Consider the following 16118-nt stretch of genomic DNA (forward strand, 5'->3'; position numbering starts at 1 on the left):
CTGCTTTGTGTTGCCACAGTGGCTCCTGGCAGTCTCCACTGGGCTGTGCATCGGACTTGGCGTGTGAAACGCTTTAATATTGAAGCAGTTGGCTATATTTTTCTCTACTTTTTTCCTCAATCAACCTGGAAAAGTGAGCGTTTGAGATGAGCGGTATGGAAGTGATGGGTGTTGTGTTGGAATTATAAGTGCCTTGGGGATCTAGTGACTAGTCTAGTGACCAGGCAAAATCCTGCACATATTGATTGGGAAACAGACCCTTTCCATCGGCTGTTTGATTAGATTATATTCATCCTGACTATATTCTGAGGGCTGTGCGATACCTCTTTGCTCATCCTCCTTTTGCTCATAGTGCACTGAGAAGATACCTTTGAGCAAGGAAGAGAATTGTGCCTGAGGAATTCTAGGTGTAGTGAACAGTCAGAAATGTTACATTGTTGGTAAACTGTACAGCTCTTATAGTCTTGTAAGGCTGGCTTCCCTCTCTGCCATTCCTTTCTAATAGGAGTGAATTGAATTATGGATTATTCTTAAGATCCTATGGAAGCACTGGACCAACCAAGAAGGAGAAAAAGACTCAACTTTTCTTACATTCTTATAATAGTAGGCAACTGTCGATTGTAACAGACTTCAGTGAGGGCACACTCGCATAACTTCACTGGCATAGCCTAAACACTGAACACTGATACTCCTCTTACTTATCGGTTAACGTGGTTTAGCTGATACAGACCAGAAGATTGAGAGTCAAGAGATTCTATCCTTGCGTTCTGTTCTTGACTCTGCCATTAATTCAATGAGTGACTTTGGGCAAACCCCTTCATTTTTCTATGCCAGTTTCCCCAGCTATAAAATAGGGATAAAGGTGCCTAACCACCTTTGTAAAATACCTTTTGCAGTTTACAGATGAAGATGTCAAGGTATTATTAATGGTTACTATTTTGGGAGGTGAATATAAGAAAATCAATATAAATTGAATTGCTCCAGCTGTTGGTCTGTTAAGGAGAAGCGGTAATTCTCACATTCTTCTGCATCAGCAGCCCCAATTCTGGGTGTTGACCTTGTGAAAGAGCAGTTAACATATGTCAGACCTTTAACCCATCAATGTTGTGTTTGTTTAAAACCCACTGCTGCTTTGCATTCCTGTATAAGCGGTACACGGATGCTGTGGACAGGCCTGTCTATGTCCCTTGCTGTAGCATTCCTCCGGTTGCCTTTGGGAGCACGTACTGTGCTGCAAGGCACCAGGATTCCATTCCTTACCTGGACAATAATGGGACGATCAATGTTCTTTCTGTAGAAAACTGCTTGTGTGTCAAAAATGGCACTGACGGTGTCTTGCTGGGTAGCAGAGCGAACTTTTTGATTCTCACACTTGATAATCAGGTAGGGATCTGCTCCTGAAACACAGTCAGCAGCCTTTATTAGCCCCACTGGACCAGCTGAGAAACTGGTTCTGAGTCAGATACACCCGTGAGAGACAGAGGACCAAGTGCCAACTACTTATGGAGGCAACATTGATAGGGACGAGAACAGACGGCTTGGAGTCAGGAGAAGGCAGGAGAGCACAGGGTTTGCAAATTTCAGATCCTGCCTCTGGCTCACCATATGATAGTGAGAGTCATTTAGCTTCTCTGTGCTCCACTGGGAAGACCGGATCCCTGTCTTTTTATCTCTTGAACACGGTCTCCTTTAAAAAAAAAAGTTAGGGATGTCTGAAAGAGGCAAGAGAAATTATGCATCGCTTAATTCGTTTCTGTAAATAGTGCCCATTCATGTTGTGTAACAGCGTAAGATGGCTGGAGGAAAGGTGCAGTGCTTGTCCTAACTGTATGAGCACAGTCTGGCCAGTGGTAATAGCTAATTCACAGCGCGGGGCACAGGTTAAAAACTATCAGCAGAGTCACTCCCATACTTACATTATATCATAATTTGCATAGCCATTACCAGGCTAGCAGTGTGATAACTGAACAGCAATCAGAACCTGGGTGGAAGGAGGGGGGTGAAGATGAAAACCTGGGGGAGGAAAGTCACCTAAAGCATCCCGAAGCAGGAAAAGGGTGGGGTCAAAAGTGGTGAGGGGAAGGTCCAAACTTTTAATAATCGGGGCATGTGAAGGCATCATCAGAGATTGGCAGTCTGAGCTCCAATGGAGAAGCCAAGGCAGCTTAGCTTTACTTCTTGTCTAAGTGCAGCCCCCGCTTTATGTTCAGCCGCTCTTTTCTTTAAAAAAAAAAAAAAAAGAGTGGCAGATATTTTTAATCCTAGCTAGAATACTATGGATATAACATTATACCCATATATCCACCATCATCACCCTCCTCCTGACTGCCCTCCCTCCGACCCTGGTCAACGCAGAAGACAAAGAGAAAAAGTGGTAGAGATTTGGGGTCCTTCCAAACTGAATGATACATAAACGCAGAGTGAAGCAAAAAGATGTAAAATAACCCCTGCTTCCACCTTCCAAACTAACAGGCCCACCTGGCTGATGATATTTTTTTAAGCTCACAACCAACAATAGGTCTGTCTCAAAGTACAGACGGTATTTAAAAGGCAGAATTGATGCTTTGATGGACAAGCTGGCAAAAAAGGATCCCAGAGACTTAAACAATGAGTCTTGTCACAGCCATGCACCACTGACAAACAGCTCTGTGCTCAGCCTGGGCTCCTGATTCAGAGGAATTGGAGGAGAGAGGTGCAAAGTGGAAATAGAAGGCGGGAAAGTGATGCGGCTGTTGTCATCTCTGCTCTATCCTGGTCTATTAGGAGATAGGCAAAGGGTGCACATAAAGAAAACCAATATTAAATATCATTGTGCATTCCCTGCAGCTGGAAGCTGTTTGCCATTGTCATGTCTAACTTCAGCTAGCATCCTGGCAGCACATTTTAGGAAGGAGAACCCTTCTGCCACCTATCTTTGAATATCCAGAAAAAGTCCCTCCCTTTGCCAGAGATCAGAAGATTGTTTTTCATCCCACTTTGGTTAACACAACAATTCCAAAATGATGGTAAAACCCCAGCTGTCATGAGAAATCCTAGGGCAGTTTGAAGTAGATCAAAGGTAAGCTGTGTAAGATCATAGCTAATCTGAGGTCTGGGTGCTTGTCATCGGTAGATGTCAAAGAGCTTTACAAAGGTCATTATCGTTAACTCAGTTTCAGCGATGGGGAAACTGAGGTGCAGAGAGGGGAAAGCAACTCATTCAAGGACAGAGCAGTGGTTGGAGCCCAGGTCCCCTAAGTCACACTCCAGAGCGCTAGCCACTAGACCATACTGCCTCCACCTTTTGTTTCCTCCAGCCTCCCCACACCATGGCCTGTTTGACAAACTCCCCGTCTCTGTCTTACTCCTGGCTTATATACCAGACGGTCTTTAAAGTAAAAGTGTTAGGCCCCCTCGGTACCTCTCTAGCTATTAAGACAAAAATGTGTGTGTGTAAAATTAGCCATCAAACCTTCACATGAAGGCACCTAAGCAGATGGTCACGAGGTGCTAATTCCCATCAAAAGCAATGAAAGCCAGGACTCACAACCCCTCAAAATCATTTTCATGTTGGTCCCTAATCCCAAGGTTAGATGCTTAATGTTAAACATCCAAGTTATAAAGTGCTGACCTACATTCGCTTCGGTATTAGTACTAGAGCTGATCAAGAATTTTTCCCATCAGAAAATGCAGTTTGGTCAAAACCGAAACGTTTCCTGGGAATGTGTCCATTCTAACAACATTTTCTACAGGAAAGTGCCAGAACAAATCATTTAGACCCTCATTTTATTTTAATAATTCAAAACATTTGGTTCTGATAAGGGAAAAAACATTTCATTTAGACTTTGTTGTTTTCATTCATTCTGTTTCTACTTTTATATATTATATTAAATATTTTAATATATAATATTAATGTAAATACCTGATCAGTTTTCAACATGCAACAGAACTTCATTGTTAGAGGATATCGCCATTGGAATAAAGTCCATTTGCAGGTTGATAGTTCTATCCTCCAAATGAGGTTGTTTGGACAAAGAGACAGATGTAGAAGTGTAACTTCCATGTAGCCATTACATTTAAAGTGACTGTAGTTCCTTAATAACTAATATCACATATAATTTGTCTCAAGTCTACCTACTTGGTCACAAGGACAGACACCAATGTCTCACACAAACAAACCAGAGAACAGTTAAGTACTTCTGAAGGAGCAGGAACCATTGATTCTTAAGAGAAAGGAATAGACTTGTCCATACTCTGCACTCTGACGAAACCTGGCTATCCGTATAATAAGACGGTTGCCCTGACAACACAAAGCACTTACAGATTACTGCAGCAGGTAGCAATTTATTGGGTTTTTTTGGTAGACAATTACTGCTGTGTCACTGAGTGTGCTGATTTAGCCTTTGGGGCACATGGTTACACCAGTCTGTTACAAGTGACAAGAGAGCCCACCCCTAGTCAAAGACATTTTGAAAACTGTTTTGAATAAAATGGGGTCTTTTCACAAAATGGTGTCAACTACTGTGGCCCTAGGCAAAGCCAAATGCTAGAGCAGATTGTTAATAGCAATCAGGAGAGCACTAGACACAGAGAAGAGACAGAAAGGAGTGCACAGGATTCTAATAGATAACAGGCATATATCTGTATTGCCGCAGAGAGCTATTAAACCTGATGATTTAATCGATCAAAAGAAATAGGAAGGCTAATATTTAAATAAACTAATTAAACCCATTCAGGAGTTACAAAGATACAGAAAGAAAGAAGGCACAAAAGAAAGATGAAATATCAAGGCAGGATAAATTCATGGCTGGAACGCTGAACTTTCAGTTACTGTAAAAAAAAAAATGAAACAATCTTCAGAAGAAAAATGGTTCAAAAGAGATGTGATGCCTAAAGATCTGGGACAAGACAAAGGTATTTTCCCAATGGCTTTCAAGGGCCTGATTTACCATTGCCCTGCTATTTATACATTTACACCTGTGCAAAGCGAGGTCTAAAGGCTACTAAATCAGAATGGCAGCATTTAACACCCACATCGTACAGATATTGGCAATGACACAGGTGCCAGGGAGTAAAGAATCAGGCCTGCTAGTCTGGCAGTTCAGTTCCCAAAATTACACCTGCACAGTAGCTCTACCACAATCCCATGGCTGTGATACCTCACCATGGAGGGGACATGGTAATTTAAGGAAAAGATAACACAGGGACAAAAACAAAGCCAAAATCGTGAAAGCCAAAAGTTAATAAGAACAACCATACTAGGTCAGACCAATGGTCCATATAGCCCAGTATCCTGTCTTCTGACAGTGGCCAATGTCAGGTGCTTCAGAGGGAATGAATAGAACAGATAATCATCTAGTGATCCACCCCGTCGGCCATTCCCAGCCTCTGGCTAATAGCCATTGATGGACCTATCCTCCTTGAGCTTCTCTAGTTCTTTTTTGAACCCCATTATAGTCTTGGCCTTCACAATATCCTCTGGCAAGGCGTTCCACAGGTTGACTGTGCATTGTGTGAAGAAACATTTCCTTTTGTTCTTTTTAAACCTGCTTCCTATTAATTTCATTTGGTGACCACTAGCTTTTGTGTAACACAAATGTAGCATCAAGAAAATCAGCGATCAATATGACAGTTTTACAAAGCCAAAATGAGCTCTGATCAGAGTTAGCCTGAGATGCAGGCAGGTCATTGCTTTATGACTACCTGACTTTAGACACTGTTATTCACAATAAGTTGCTATTGTACAAGACAAAGGCTTTTAGCAGGATATGGAAAAAGTGTTCTTCAGATCAGATCCTGAGGTCCTTGGTCAGTCTGTACTCAGCCCCTGTTCAGCAAAACCCCCGTTGACTGAATAAAAACTGAGAAAAGACATCAAGACACAGCACTTTGTTATTAAACAAATGAAATGTCCTGGAGATGTCCAGTTACTTGGATTGTAAGATGTTTGCAGCAGGGGCCATTGTTTTGTCTGTGTTTGTACAGTACCTAACACAGTGGGGTCCTGATCTATATCTGGGAGTGCTAGGTACTACTGCAAAATAAATAGAGGACAGTGCTTACAGTGGTATTAGAAATTGGGCAAGAACACCATGTTTTGGAGCTGGCTTCGAGTACAGCACTTTAAAATGTTTTCTCTTCCCTTTCACCGGGTATTTACAAGTGTTTCCTCCACCTTCACCTTTCCCATGTATCAAATAGCCATTAGTGACAAGTATTAAAATATCATTTTAGAAAGAAAGGGAGCAGTTAACACGAAGTGAAAGAATAAACATGGGAATCCAACATGAAGCTTCAGTGGCAACGTTCTAGAAAACTTGAAGCGCTGATTGGTCTGAGAGATCAGCTGTGATGTAAAGACCATGACAGATTGTAGCTGGGATGATTTTAAAATAGACTTGGAATGAAGAGAGAAAAACCAAAGCAAACAGCCCTTCTTCATCCTCTTGGAAGTCGGCCACCATAATTGGCTTACTGGTAATTGGCTAAATCTCAGAATGTGTTCATTCATGACTGGATACGTCCAAGAGAAGCGGAAAATATGCAAATGTGTCTCTGACATCTGAGTGACCAGACTCATTGCTTAACCTTGTCAACATCAAGCAATCAATTACTTGGACAGGACGGATCATCCACAGCAGCAGCATGTGGAGCCTTTAGAGCAACTCTTTAAAAAAAAACAAACAAACCCAACAACGTTCTGCTGGCAGAAAGCAACATTGCGACAATAACCAGAACAAGAGCCCTGCTGTCCTGAGTGTTTGCCATGGATAGAGATCTGTTCGGCTCCAATTTTTGAGTAGATTGGTCAGAAATCTACACTTCCCCCAGATTCAAGGCTGTTCGAATCAGACATTTCAGTTCAGGCCCTTCTGTATAGGATACTACTGGGTGGTCACCAGTCCCTTGGATGACTGCTTATCCCAGGCCAAGATTTACAGATATCTCATGTGATAACATTACACAGCACAGACTGAGCTAGCAATTCTGTGAGCTGGAAAGAACTACAGGATCCTGCCTGTGTCCGGAAGGCTCAAAAAGAATCCCAATTATATTAATTACCACCAAGTCCTGTCTCTTTTCTACTGCAAGGGACAGGAGAGATGCCTGTTTTTTAATCCCACAACAGGTAGTGTAGCTGATGGGCAAGTGAAGCTAAGGGTAAGGAAGGAGGAAGTTGGGTTTAGAAGTAGGGACTCTGCAAGTCAGGGGGGACGAACTCTCATCCGGAGTCAGCGAACATTCACATTTACATTTACATCACCAATCAAGAGGCTCATCTTCTAAGGCAAATCCTCAATGACCTTGACACCAGGAAGGTAACCTGTGTAAGACTGAATTAACCTTGGACAATGTGTCTAGTGCTTTGGGCACAACCGGGCTTTCTCTGAGTGCCTCTGCATGTTCTACCTATTTTCCTTTCGAGCAAACATGTACCCAACAGAAGAGAAAACCCTCACTCATTAGTCCCAACCAGGTTTGCTGCTGGGCTTCTTCCTTACCCTGCTGTTTTGATGAGACAGGAGGCTAGAATAGGTCATTGTTTTTAAGTACTTTTTTCAACCTGGGAGCACTCAGGAATCACTAGGTAAGGCTGGCATTTTGATACTTGCCCAAGGGACTTTGAATCCCACACACACTGCATGCTTCCCATGGGAAAGCTCTCATTGAGACCCACACAATCCTCTCCCAATGAGGATGAGTGGGAGCAGGTCCCCAGATGGGGACAGAGTGGAAGAAGAGGATTTGCTTTCTATATGGTAGTATTAGGAAGTTGACTCAGAAAGCACATTTTCTAATGTCTCTGCGAACACTAACTTTAACGCTGCAGAGATGTTTATGACCCAGCTATAGAATGTACTTGTAGGGGATTTTGAAAGGAGTACTATTAATCCATTTGAAAAGAGACAATAAAAGTCTGTACATTTTTTAGCTCCATTGCCATAAAATCCAATACAATATCCAGCATGTGTCCTACCATAGCTCAAAGCACATCAGCAATACGAGGCTAGGGTGTCATCTAATGGACAGCATCACACCTAGAGCTGGGCAACATTTTTTAGACAAATCGTTTAATCTCCAGAAAATGCAGTTTCTATTAACTGAACTATGTGCAAATTGGACAAAAATTCACTGAATAGTTTCAGCCCCATCCCCCAAAAATGTTCAGACTAGAGCCACCGGGGGACTGCTGTTTGTTTCACCAAGAAAACAAATTTTTTGTTTCAGATGGATCTGAAATGAATTATTTTCTCCTGATTTTTTTGTTTGACCAGTGAATCAAAAACACTGATTATATGCATAGCTGTAACCACAGCTCCTGGTGTTGCTGGCTTTATGATGTTGCATAAACGTCCGTATATTGATCATTTTTATAAAGAATAAAGACATTCTCCCTGTGAGCCTAGAGTTGATATTACATGCTTTTAACATGGAGATTTTGGCGTATAGTCTCATCACCACATACTGGGAGTCACATACATACAGTGGTCACTATTGAAGACAAACTCAATAGTTATTGCATAGTGGTATCTGTGATACTAGCAAAGTATTACGTGGAATGCGGTTTCTGAAATATCACTAGATGGTCACTCTGGGCAAAATTCCTTTCGTGCTAATAGCTATCTGGGTAGGTTCCTCCACACAGAATACACTTCTCGGTCATGATATTTTCTGTCTTCAGTAAAAGGAAAGTGTGAGAGTCCAGTCCAGGACCAAAGGCTGCCACCCTTGAAATCAATGTGCAGGAAGGTGCTTCACAGCCTGTGATAGAGTGGCAGAATTTGGCCCTAAAGGTATTTTAATCTTGTAGGCATTTCTATTTATCACAGGGTGCTAGTCCCAGTTGTAAATTACAGATAGTATCACCGCTTGACAAATCCCATTTCACTCCCTGAGCTAAAGCCATCTTTTTGGCAGCTGTGGGAGTTTGTTTTAGTGATCTTGTCAGCACTGCAAGAGTGCTAGGGATTGTGAGGTGATAGAAACCAATTGTCTCATCCTACTGTTTTCCTGCAGGGAATGTCGGAGGAAAATGTTTAAGGAATTTTAAAGGGGCGAGGAAACAAATGTCTAAAAATTGAAGTGTCATTTTTGAGGGGAAGAGCAAGAATGCCCCGCCTCTCTTGAAATCCCTCCTCTGCTAGGCTTTTGTTATTTGTCCCTTTGGTCTCATCCATCCATCCTGTCTCCAAGAATGTGGAGTTACATTGATTCCGCATCTGAAGTCTAAAAACAGGATTGCAGCCCTGCAAGAAAACTGCCAAGAAAAATGAACTGAAGCAATTTCCTCCATCCCCGCCTTCCCATCCCTTGAAAAGACAACCAGTTAGCAAAAATGACCTGTACAGCGAAGACTGCCGTCAGCCACTCAGAGGAACAGCAATATTGGTTGCTCATAGGGAACTGGAGCAGAATTCTACCCAACAGTTTGGAGATGCTTAGCAACTGTTTCTTAACAAGTTCATCCACAGGTCTCACTATAATTACTTCTCCACTATAAGAAGTTACAGCAACTCAGCTCCAGATACCAAGCCAACCAAATCTGAAGATCTCTCTGGAGCAAACACAACAGGGAAACAGTTGTTTCAGAAATTTTACTTGTTCCTGTTTCAGGTTCACCCAGACTGCCTCTGTTTCCTCTCTTGCTTTCTCTTAACCAACTACTTGTTGCCAGTTGTCTCTACCCACTTCTAATGCTTTGGTCATTGGAAAGAATTTTAATTTAACTGTGGCAGACAGAGAGAGGATGTAAAAAACAGAGGAGCAAAGGACAGCGATGAGGCAAGTCTGTTAACTAACTGTCAGTGACAGACACCAGAGGAAGATTCTGGCCTCTCCATGTCAGGACAGTTTTTCTCTTTGATAAACACTAACACACAACCGGTACTGTAAAAGTCACAAATCACTTAACTTCTCTGCTCGATTTACCAACTCCCAAACAGTTGTAATAGAACAGTAATTTCCTCACAGTGATCACGTTTTAATTGGTGTTCAGTGAGACAGATATTGGAATATTCTATAGGGTTCTGGTGGCCACATTTTAAAATGGATTATAAAAAGTTGGAGAGGGTGCAGAAAAAAACCCACAAAAATTATTTGAGGACTGGAGAAAGTGCCTTACAGGGAGAGACTCAATCTTTTTAGCTTATCAAAAAGAGATTGAGAGGTGACTTGATTACAGTGTGCAAGTACCTTTGTGGGGAGAAAATACTGGATACTAAAGGGCTCTTTAATCTAGCAGAGAAAGACATAACAAGAACCAATGACTGGAAGCTGAAGCCAGACCGGTTCATTGGAAATAAGGCACACATTTTTAACAGTGAGGGTGAGTAACCACTGGAACAAGCTACCAAGGAATTAGTAGATTCTTCCTCTCTTCAAATCAAGACCAGATGCCCTTCTGGAAGATATGCTTTAACCAAGTACAAATGATGCTTTAGTCAAACATACGTTATTGAACTCACTGCAGGGGTAAATGGGTGAAATGCAAGAAACTGTGATATACAGGAGGTCAAATCAAATGGTATCATGGTCCCTCCTGGCCTTAAATTCTATGAATCTACAAAATATAAAGTGCTTTTAAGTCTTTGGAGGAAATGTGGTTAGATGCATGCAGCATAATGGACCTCATTACAGGGAGTTCCATCCTGCTGACTCACTGGCCATGTTCAGTTTAGAAAATAAGTAGCCCTCAAAGAGGAAATGATTATTGTGAATTTCTGGATAATCCCCACAACATGCTTATCAAAAGGGATTGCCCATATTCACCATCTGGGCCAAGGTGAACAACTCAAAACTCTTGTCACTTTTTGCTGCCTCTTTAAGTCCAGCTCTCCTTTTGAAAGCCTGCTCTGATACCACAATGTTCCATAAAAGACACTTCTGCCTCTCCAGAAACAAACAGCTAAGGTGTAAAAATCACAAATTATTCTAATGAAGTGAACAATTTGCATATCAAATGAGCTCAGAGAAAACAGCAAGCAGTATCCACTCCTCCAGAGCCTTCCTTTGCACTTACCACCAGATCTGTCTTGCCTCTGTAGACCTTCTGCAGAGTGAATTTTAATTTCGGTGACGACGCAAGGGTAACCACACAGAGTGCTCCAGCACGTCCATTTAGGCTTATCTAGCTTCAGCTCTCTGAAAGATCAAGATTAAGCGATTCAAACACACTTTAAATCTTTGGTGATGAACGTCAAGTAACAAAATGATGAACTTCAGTGGCATGTTGACCTTTCCAGAACATCAGACTTGCTGTTCTTCTTCTGTACATTACCAATGGTTTCTGTTACAGGAATGACATATATTTAACTAAATAAAAAAGGGCATAATCTCTCACACATGGGGAAAAAACTAAAAATCACCCATATTAATATCAACACAAAACCATAATGGGCCTAATCTCCTTTTGCACCAGGCTTATCCTGTATATTTCCACTGGTTTCAGCAGAGTTACTCCAACTTGTCAGTGACCGACCCATGGGTGGGCTGGTATAGCGGCTGGAGCACGAGTCTAGCCTGCCAGTTAGAGCTGAACCTAGATGTGGCAGGTCGAGGAGCAAAGCCAAGGTCATAGCCTAAGCCAAAGGGTTAAGTGGCGTTGCAGTCAGCACATGTAGTGGAAGATCAGAGCTGTGAGTCAGAAACCAAAGCCGAAATGGAAGGGTTAGCAGGAGTTGCAGGCAGAACCAAGGGCCTGAGCCAGAAGTCGGAAGCCGGGAAGAAGCTGGAGAAGGAGCAGTTAAAGGCTGGGGGAGGAGCAAGACTAGAGAAAGCAGAGGCAAGGACAGGACCAAGCACAGCCACAGGCTAGGGATGCACTGAGCAGCCACTGGAATGCTGCTGCTGCTGAGCTGAAGTAGGAGCCAGCTGACTCCTTCAACCACTCAGGTGGCTCAGTCAATCAGACAGCTTCTATCGGGGCCAGCGGCACGCATTAGTTTGCCAGGAGACTGGCTCTGCTGTAGGTGAGTCCCCTGACAGTTTTACACTCCTGTGAAAGACACAGGAATAAGACCCAATAAACTAAAAGGTTCACAGACATTCAGGGAGCATGGGTTTGGGAGATTGCATGGCTGAAGAGAGTGGTAATTGGGTCAGAGGCCTTTGCATCAGTAGACCCCCCAGGTTAAAATCCCCACCAATGTAGCAATTTATAGATGTTATTGTCACCTGTGCAGTGGCCTGTGATAAGTGAGTTTGGTGATCAAAATAACCTCTCCACCAACAGCACAAATTGGCACTCACATTGAAAATGTCACCATGGAGAGGTCAAAGAGTGAATGGGCTATGGAGAGACAATGATCCTATCATCCCTAAAGGTGATCCTCTCTGGATCAGGCCATTCTGGGGGAAGTTTGCACTGCTGCTGTCCACCATGTGGTGCCAATTCTGTGAGCTTTCTGAAACACACGTATCTTGAGGCTGGTTTCAAAGGTTGACTTGTGACAGGGACCTCAACTCAGTATCCTATTTTGCAGATGGAAATATCTGATATCATTGGCATGTCCTGGTTTATGAGATAGATTGCAAGACTAGTAAATGGCATCAACTGCACTTGCAAATTCTAGTGCCCACAAAATTGCACCTGCAGAATGGAAGATGACTACAAAAACTGGACCCATGTGCCAAAATTGCCAAACGTGAGTGCCTATTGTGACAGACTGACAATGTCCTGCCTTATCCTGGACAAATCTTATGGATTTAAGATAAACTTTGTTGAATTAAGTTAAACATTATTGAGTTACCGTATTTCCCCATGTATAAGACCCACCTTTTTTCGAAAAATTTGGGGTCTAAAAACTGGGTGCGTCTTATATACAGTGGTACTTACCGGTGATGTACCGTAATACATTTATTTTCAAATTTCGGGCCCCAAAATTAAGGTGCGTCTTATACATGGGAGCATCTTATACATGGGGAAATACGGTAGGTTTTATATCTTTCAAATCTATTGCATTAAAATGCACAGGTTTACGTACTATTGTATAGAACTTTTTTAGCAGGTAGATGGGATTAATGCAAGCACCGGGAGATATGAAAAACCTCAAAGGACTTTTTGGAATAATGCACGTAAAGTGGATTTGCTAGGAAATACCTGGGAGGGGGAATGCAAATGACCCACTTCAAATCCATCCTTCTGAAGTTACGCCTAGGGAGAGAAACCAATTGTCTGCTAATTACCTGCTCCTGGAAACTGCAGATCAATGACCCCCTGAACAGTATAAAGAGTAGACTAAACATGTTCATAGGTTTGAGCAGAACCTATGATGAACTTGAAACCACAAGAAAAGCCCTCGAATGGGGTGTTGAAGGACTACCCATGCCAGAGTCCATGTTGAGGTTGTGATGATCTCTGGTAAGTTTATTAGCATGTATGAAGGTTCTTTTATTAATTCTAATATATTTTTTCTGTAATTCTTAAGAATAAAATGGACTTTCATAGGAAGTGCTGTGTAGTAGCTTATGATGGTGTATAATTATTCGGTTATTAGTCTCTGAAGAGAAAGTAAGCAGGCCTTCTTAGGCAATCTCTTGCTGGGATATCATAGTACGGCCAGGGACTGTACAGCCTGGAGATACCTCGGTCAGAAGGGAGCCAGAGGCATGTCTTCACTCAAGAGAGGTGATGGCCAGGGGAACCTGAAGCCTAGAAACCTGAAGCCTGCCATTGCTGGACCACAAAAGGGGAATGCTGATGCAATTGCTTTGAACTGTGACACCTACTTTTATGTGCCTAAATAAAAGCAGCCTCATTGTCAGAGTTTCGGAGTATCCTCAACTCCCAGTGACGTTAGGAAGGTTAAGAGTGTTAGCACCTCTGAAAATCACATCACTTTTTTTTAGGTGCCTAACTCTGGCTGTAGGTATCTAGCTTCGAAACACTGAAAAACTGACCTGCCTTTATCATAGCAAAGACTCATGTGGATGAACTTCAATGAGTCTGACACAGTTGCCCTATGTGACCCAATGGTATTTCGAGGATTAACCACTTCTGTGAAAGTGGAACTGGAGTCAGTGGGACCCGCCTCTCTGCTGCTGTAAATTAGAAAGTACCTGAGCTCTGATGGCACATCTGTAAAGAGCCTCAGGATAAACGCAGTGGCGATGCCAGGATGGTGGGTTGTTGGGATAAGAACATAGCGACCCCGTGCAAGGAGCTTCCTCAGGAACACAGTGCGCGTATTGATGTAAAGGGAGGTTGCCACTCTTTGTTGTATTTGCAGCTTGTGTAGCCGGTATTCTCTGTTAAGCTCCACCTACGGTTACACAGAGGATCTGGCATGTATATTTCTCACACACAGTCTTTCATCGTTTGGTACTGGTTTCCAGTGATGAGACACGAATTCTTACACAGCAGATCATGCAAGCAGGGTTGGGTTCCCTAGGCTTAGGTAGATCCTGGACATCATTATACATTATAATCTGGTTTAAAATGGATTCGGGGCTAAAGGAGTTGGCTGACAACATCCTTCACCCAAAAACACCACCGAACAAAACGGGCCACATTTTCTAAAGATTAATATTATAAAATATTTATAATAATACTTGACACTTATTTAGAGCTTTTACTTCAAGGATCTCAAAGCTTTATAAAGGATCAATGTCATTATCCCCCTCACACATATGGTGAGAACGAGGCACAGAGAGATAAAATGACTTGCAAAACAAATCACTGGCAGAGGCAGAATTAGAAGTTCCGGCTCCTAGTTTAGTGCTCTAACTGCTGCAGTCTTTCCCAGATGGAGCGTGAAAAAGCCTTTCTACCTGCACTGTGTATGCAATGCATCAGTACAAGTGCACATGAAGTGAAACTGATTGATTTTCAAAGGGCTCACTGCAGAGAGACGTGTCACTACATGCATCGACAGGCAGCGGTGCAACAATGGAGCAGCAGAAAATAGCAACAGAAGGCTTGTCTGGGCACTCATTCACACACAAACATCTGCGTAGTCTAAACTCTACTGCATGTTGATGTAAGATTTATCAGTTTAGGTTCGTCTGTGGCACCCATCTCTGGAGCATGTAAGTGCCTCTCAAAAGTAACACATTAAACTTACAATCTGTGACACAGGAACATGTGCACACACTTTGTTTGGAATGCCCTCTGCTGTTACTTCTACTCTGAATACAGAAAATGCTTATCGACACCTATGCTTGGTTCGCAATCTTGAAGCACCATCTTTTCTGGGGGACTGCAACATTTTCTACAGAATCATTAAAATATGTATGTATTTCTCCAGCCATTCTATTTGCAAAGGGAACGCTAAATTATTTGCTGGCATAATTTCTTTGACTTCAGTGAAGCAGAAAATTTGTCTTATAAATTTTAGAAAGTAATTAGTCACATTAATTAGTAGGGCTGATCGAACATTTCCAAAACATAAAATTTTGACAGACAAAAGAAAAATTTTGTGAAAATGTTATCCTATATTCAAATCGTTATCCTATAATTAGGTTTGTTGAATAAATATGAATACAGAATAGACAAATCTTGCTGTGTTCCATAAGAATGTATTAATTATACTTCTCAATACATTTTGATACTGTGAAATTATCAAATTTATATGCACTGAATGTAAATATCAACTTGCTGTTTATGGCACGATCAACTCATGTATTGTTGTTTAGGTTAGGGGCAATGATTATATAGTGCCAAGCTCAATGGGGCTTTTGGGTGCTATAGCAATAGAAATAATAGTAGTAGTAGTGGTATTCCAGGTACTCCTTGGAATCTTTCTAATTATTGAAAAATATAACAGTAGAAAAGCAGATACACAAGCACTACAATCTCTAATGAAAGCTTCTTACCAGCTTCATAGCAACCTAAATTTCACTCAACACCTAAAAGAAGATATTAGTGTTACATACAGCTGGTTGGAATTTTTTTAATGATCTTTTCAAATGAAAAACTGCCTTTTTTCTAAATATAATAATTATTGAATTTCTTTGGAAAATTTTCATTTTTCTTGGCAATGAAACATTTTCCAGTTTTTCAATGTTTTGGTTTTTCCAGTTTCTCCCCTCTTTCCTTCCCCCTCCCTTTTTCTGTTTTGCCCCTGAATGGAATAGCCTTCCCAGAGGAATAGTGGGAGCAAAAACACCTAACTGGCTTCAAGACTGAGCTTGATACATTT

General features: G+C 41.9%; 1 protein-coding gene across 3 annotated transcripts in view; it reads right to left on the reverse strand.

Moving 5' to 3' along the window:
* CAPN6 (calpain 6) overlaps positions 1 to 16118 on the reverse strand; it is an 84318-nt gene that overhangs the window by 4693 nt on the left and 63507 nt on the right. Inside the window, exons 10-13 of one of the 3 annotated variants that reach the window (XM_067548237.1) lie at positions 14038 to 14240; positions 11000 to 11121; positions 1603 to 1687; positions 1327 to 1397 (exon numbers count right to left, since the gene is read on the reverse strand). In XM_067548237.1, the coding sequence (XP_067404338.1) occupies positions 1623 to 1687; positions 11000 to 11121; positions 14038 to 14240 (390 nt within the window). In that variant the 3' untranslated portion in view covers positions 1327 to 1397; positions 1603 to 1622. Of the gene's footprint in view, positions 1 to 1260; positions 1398 to 1602; positions 1688 to 4686; positions 4810 to 10999; positions 11122 to 14037; positions 14241 to 16118 lie in introns of those variants that run through there. The other 2 variants (XM_067548236.1, XM_067548238.1) reach the window with 2 other exon arrangements.

The sequence above is a fragment of the Emydura macquarii genome, unplaced genomic scaffold (genome assembly GCF_026122565.2).
Source record: "Emydura macquarii macquarii isolate MOO-44397 ecotype Brisbane River unplaced genomic scaffold, CSIRO-AGI_Emac_v2 contig_1253, whole genome shotgun sequence".
NCBI lineage: Eukaryota > Metazoa > Chordata > Testudines > Chelidae > Emydura > Emydura macquarii.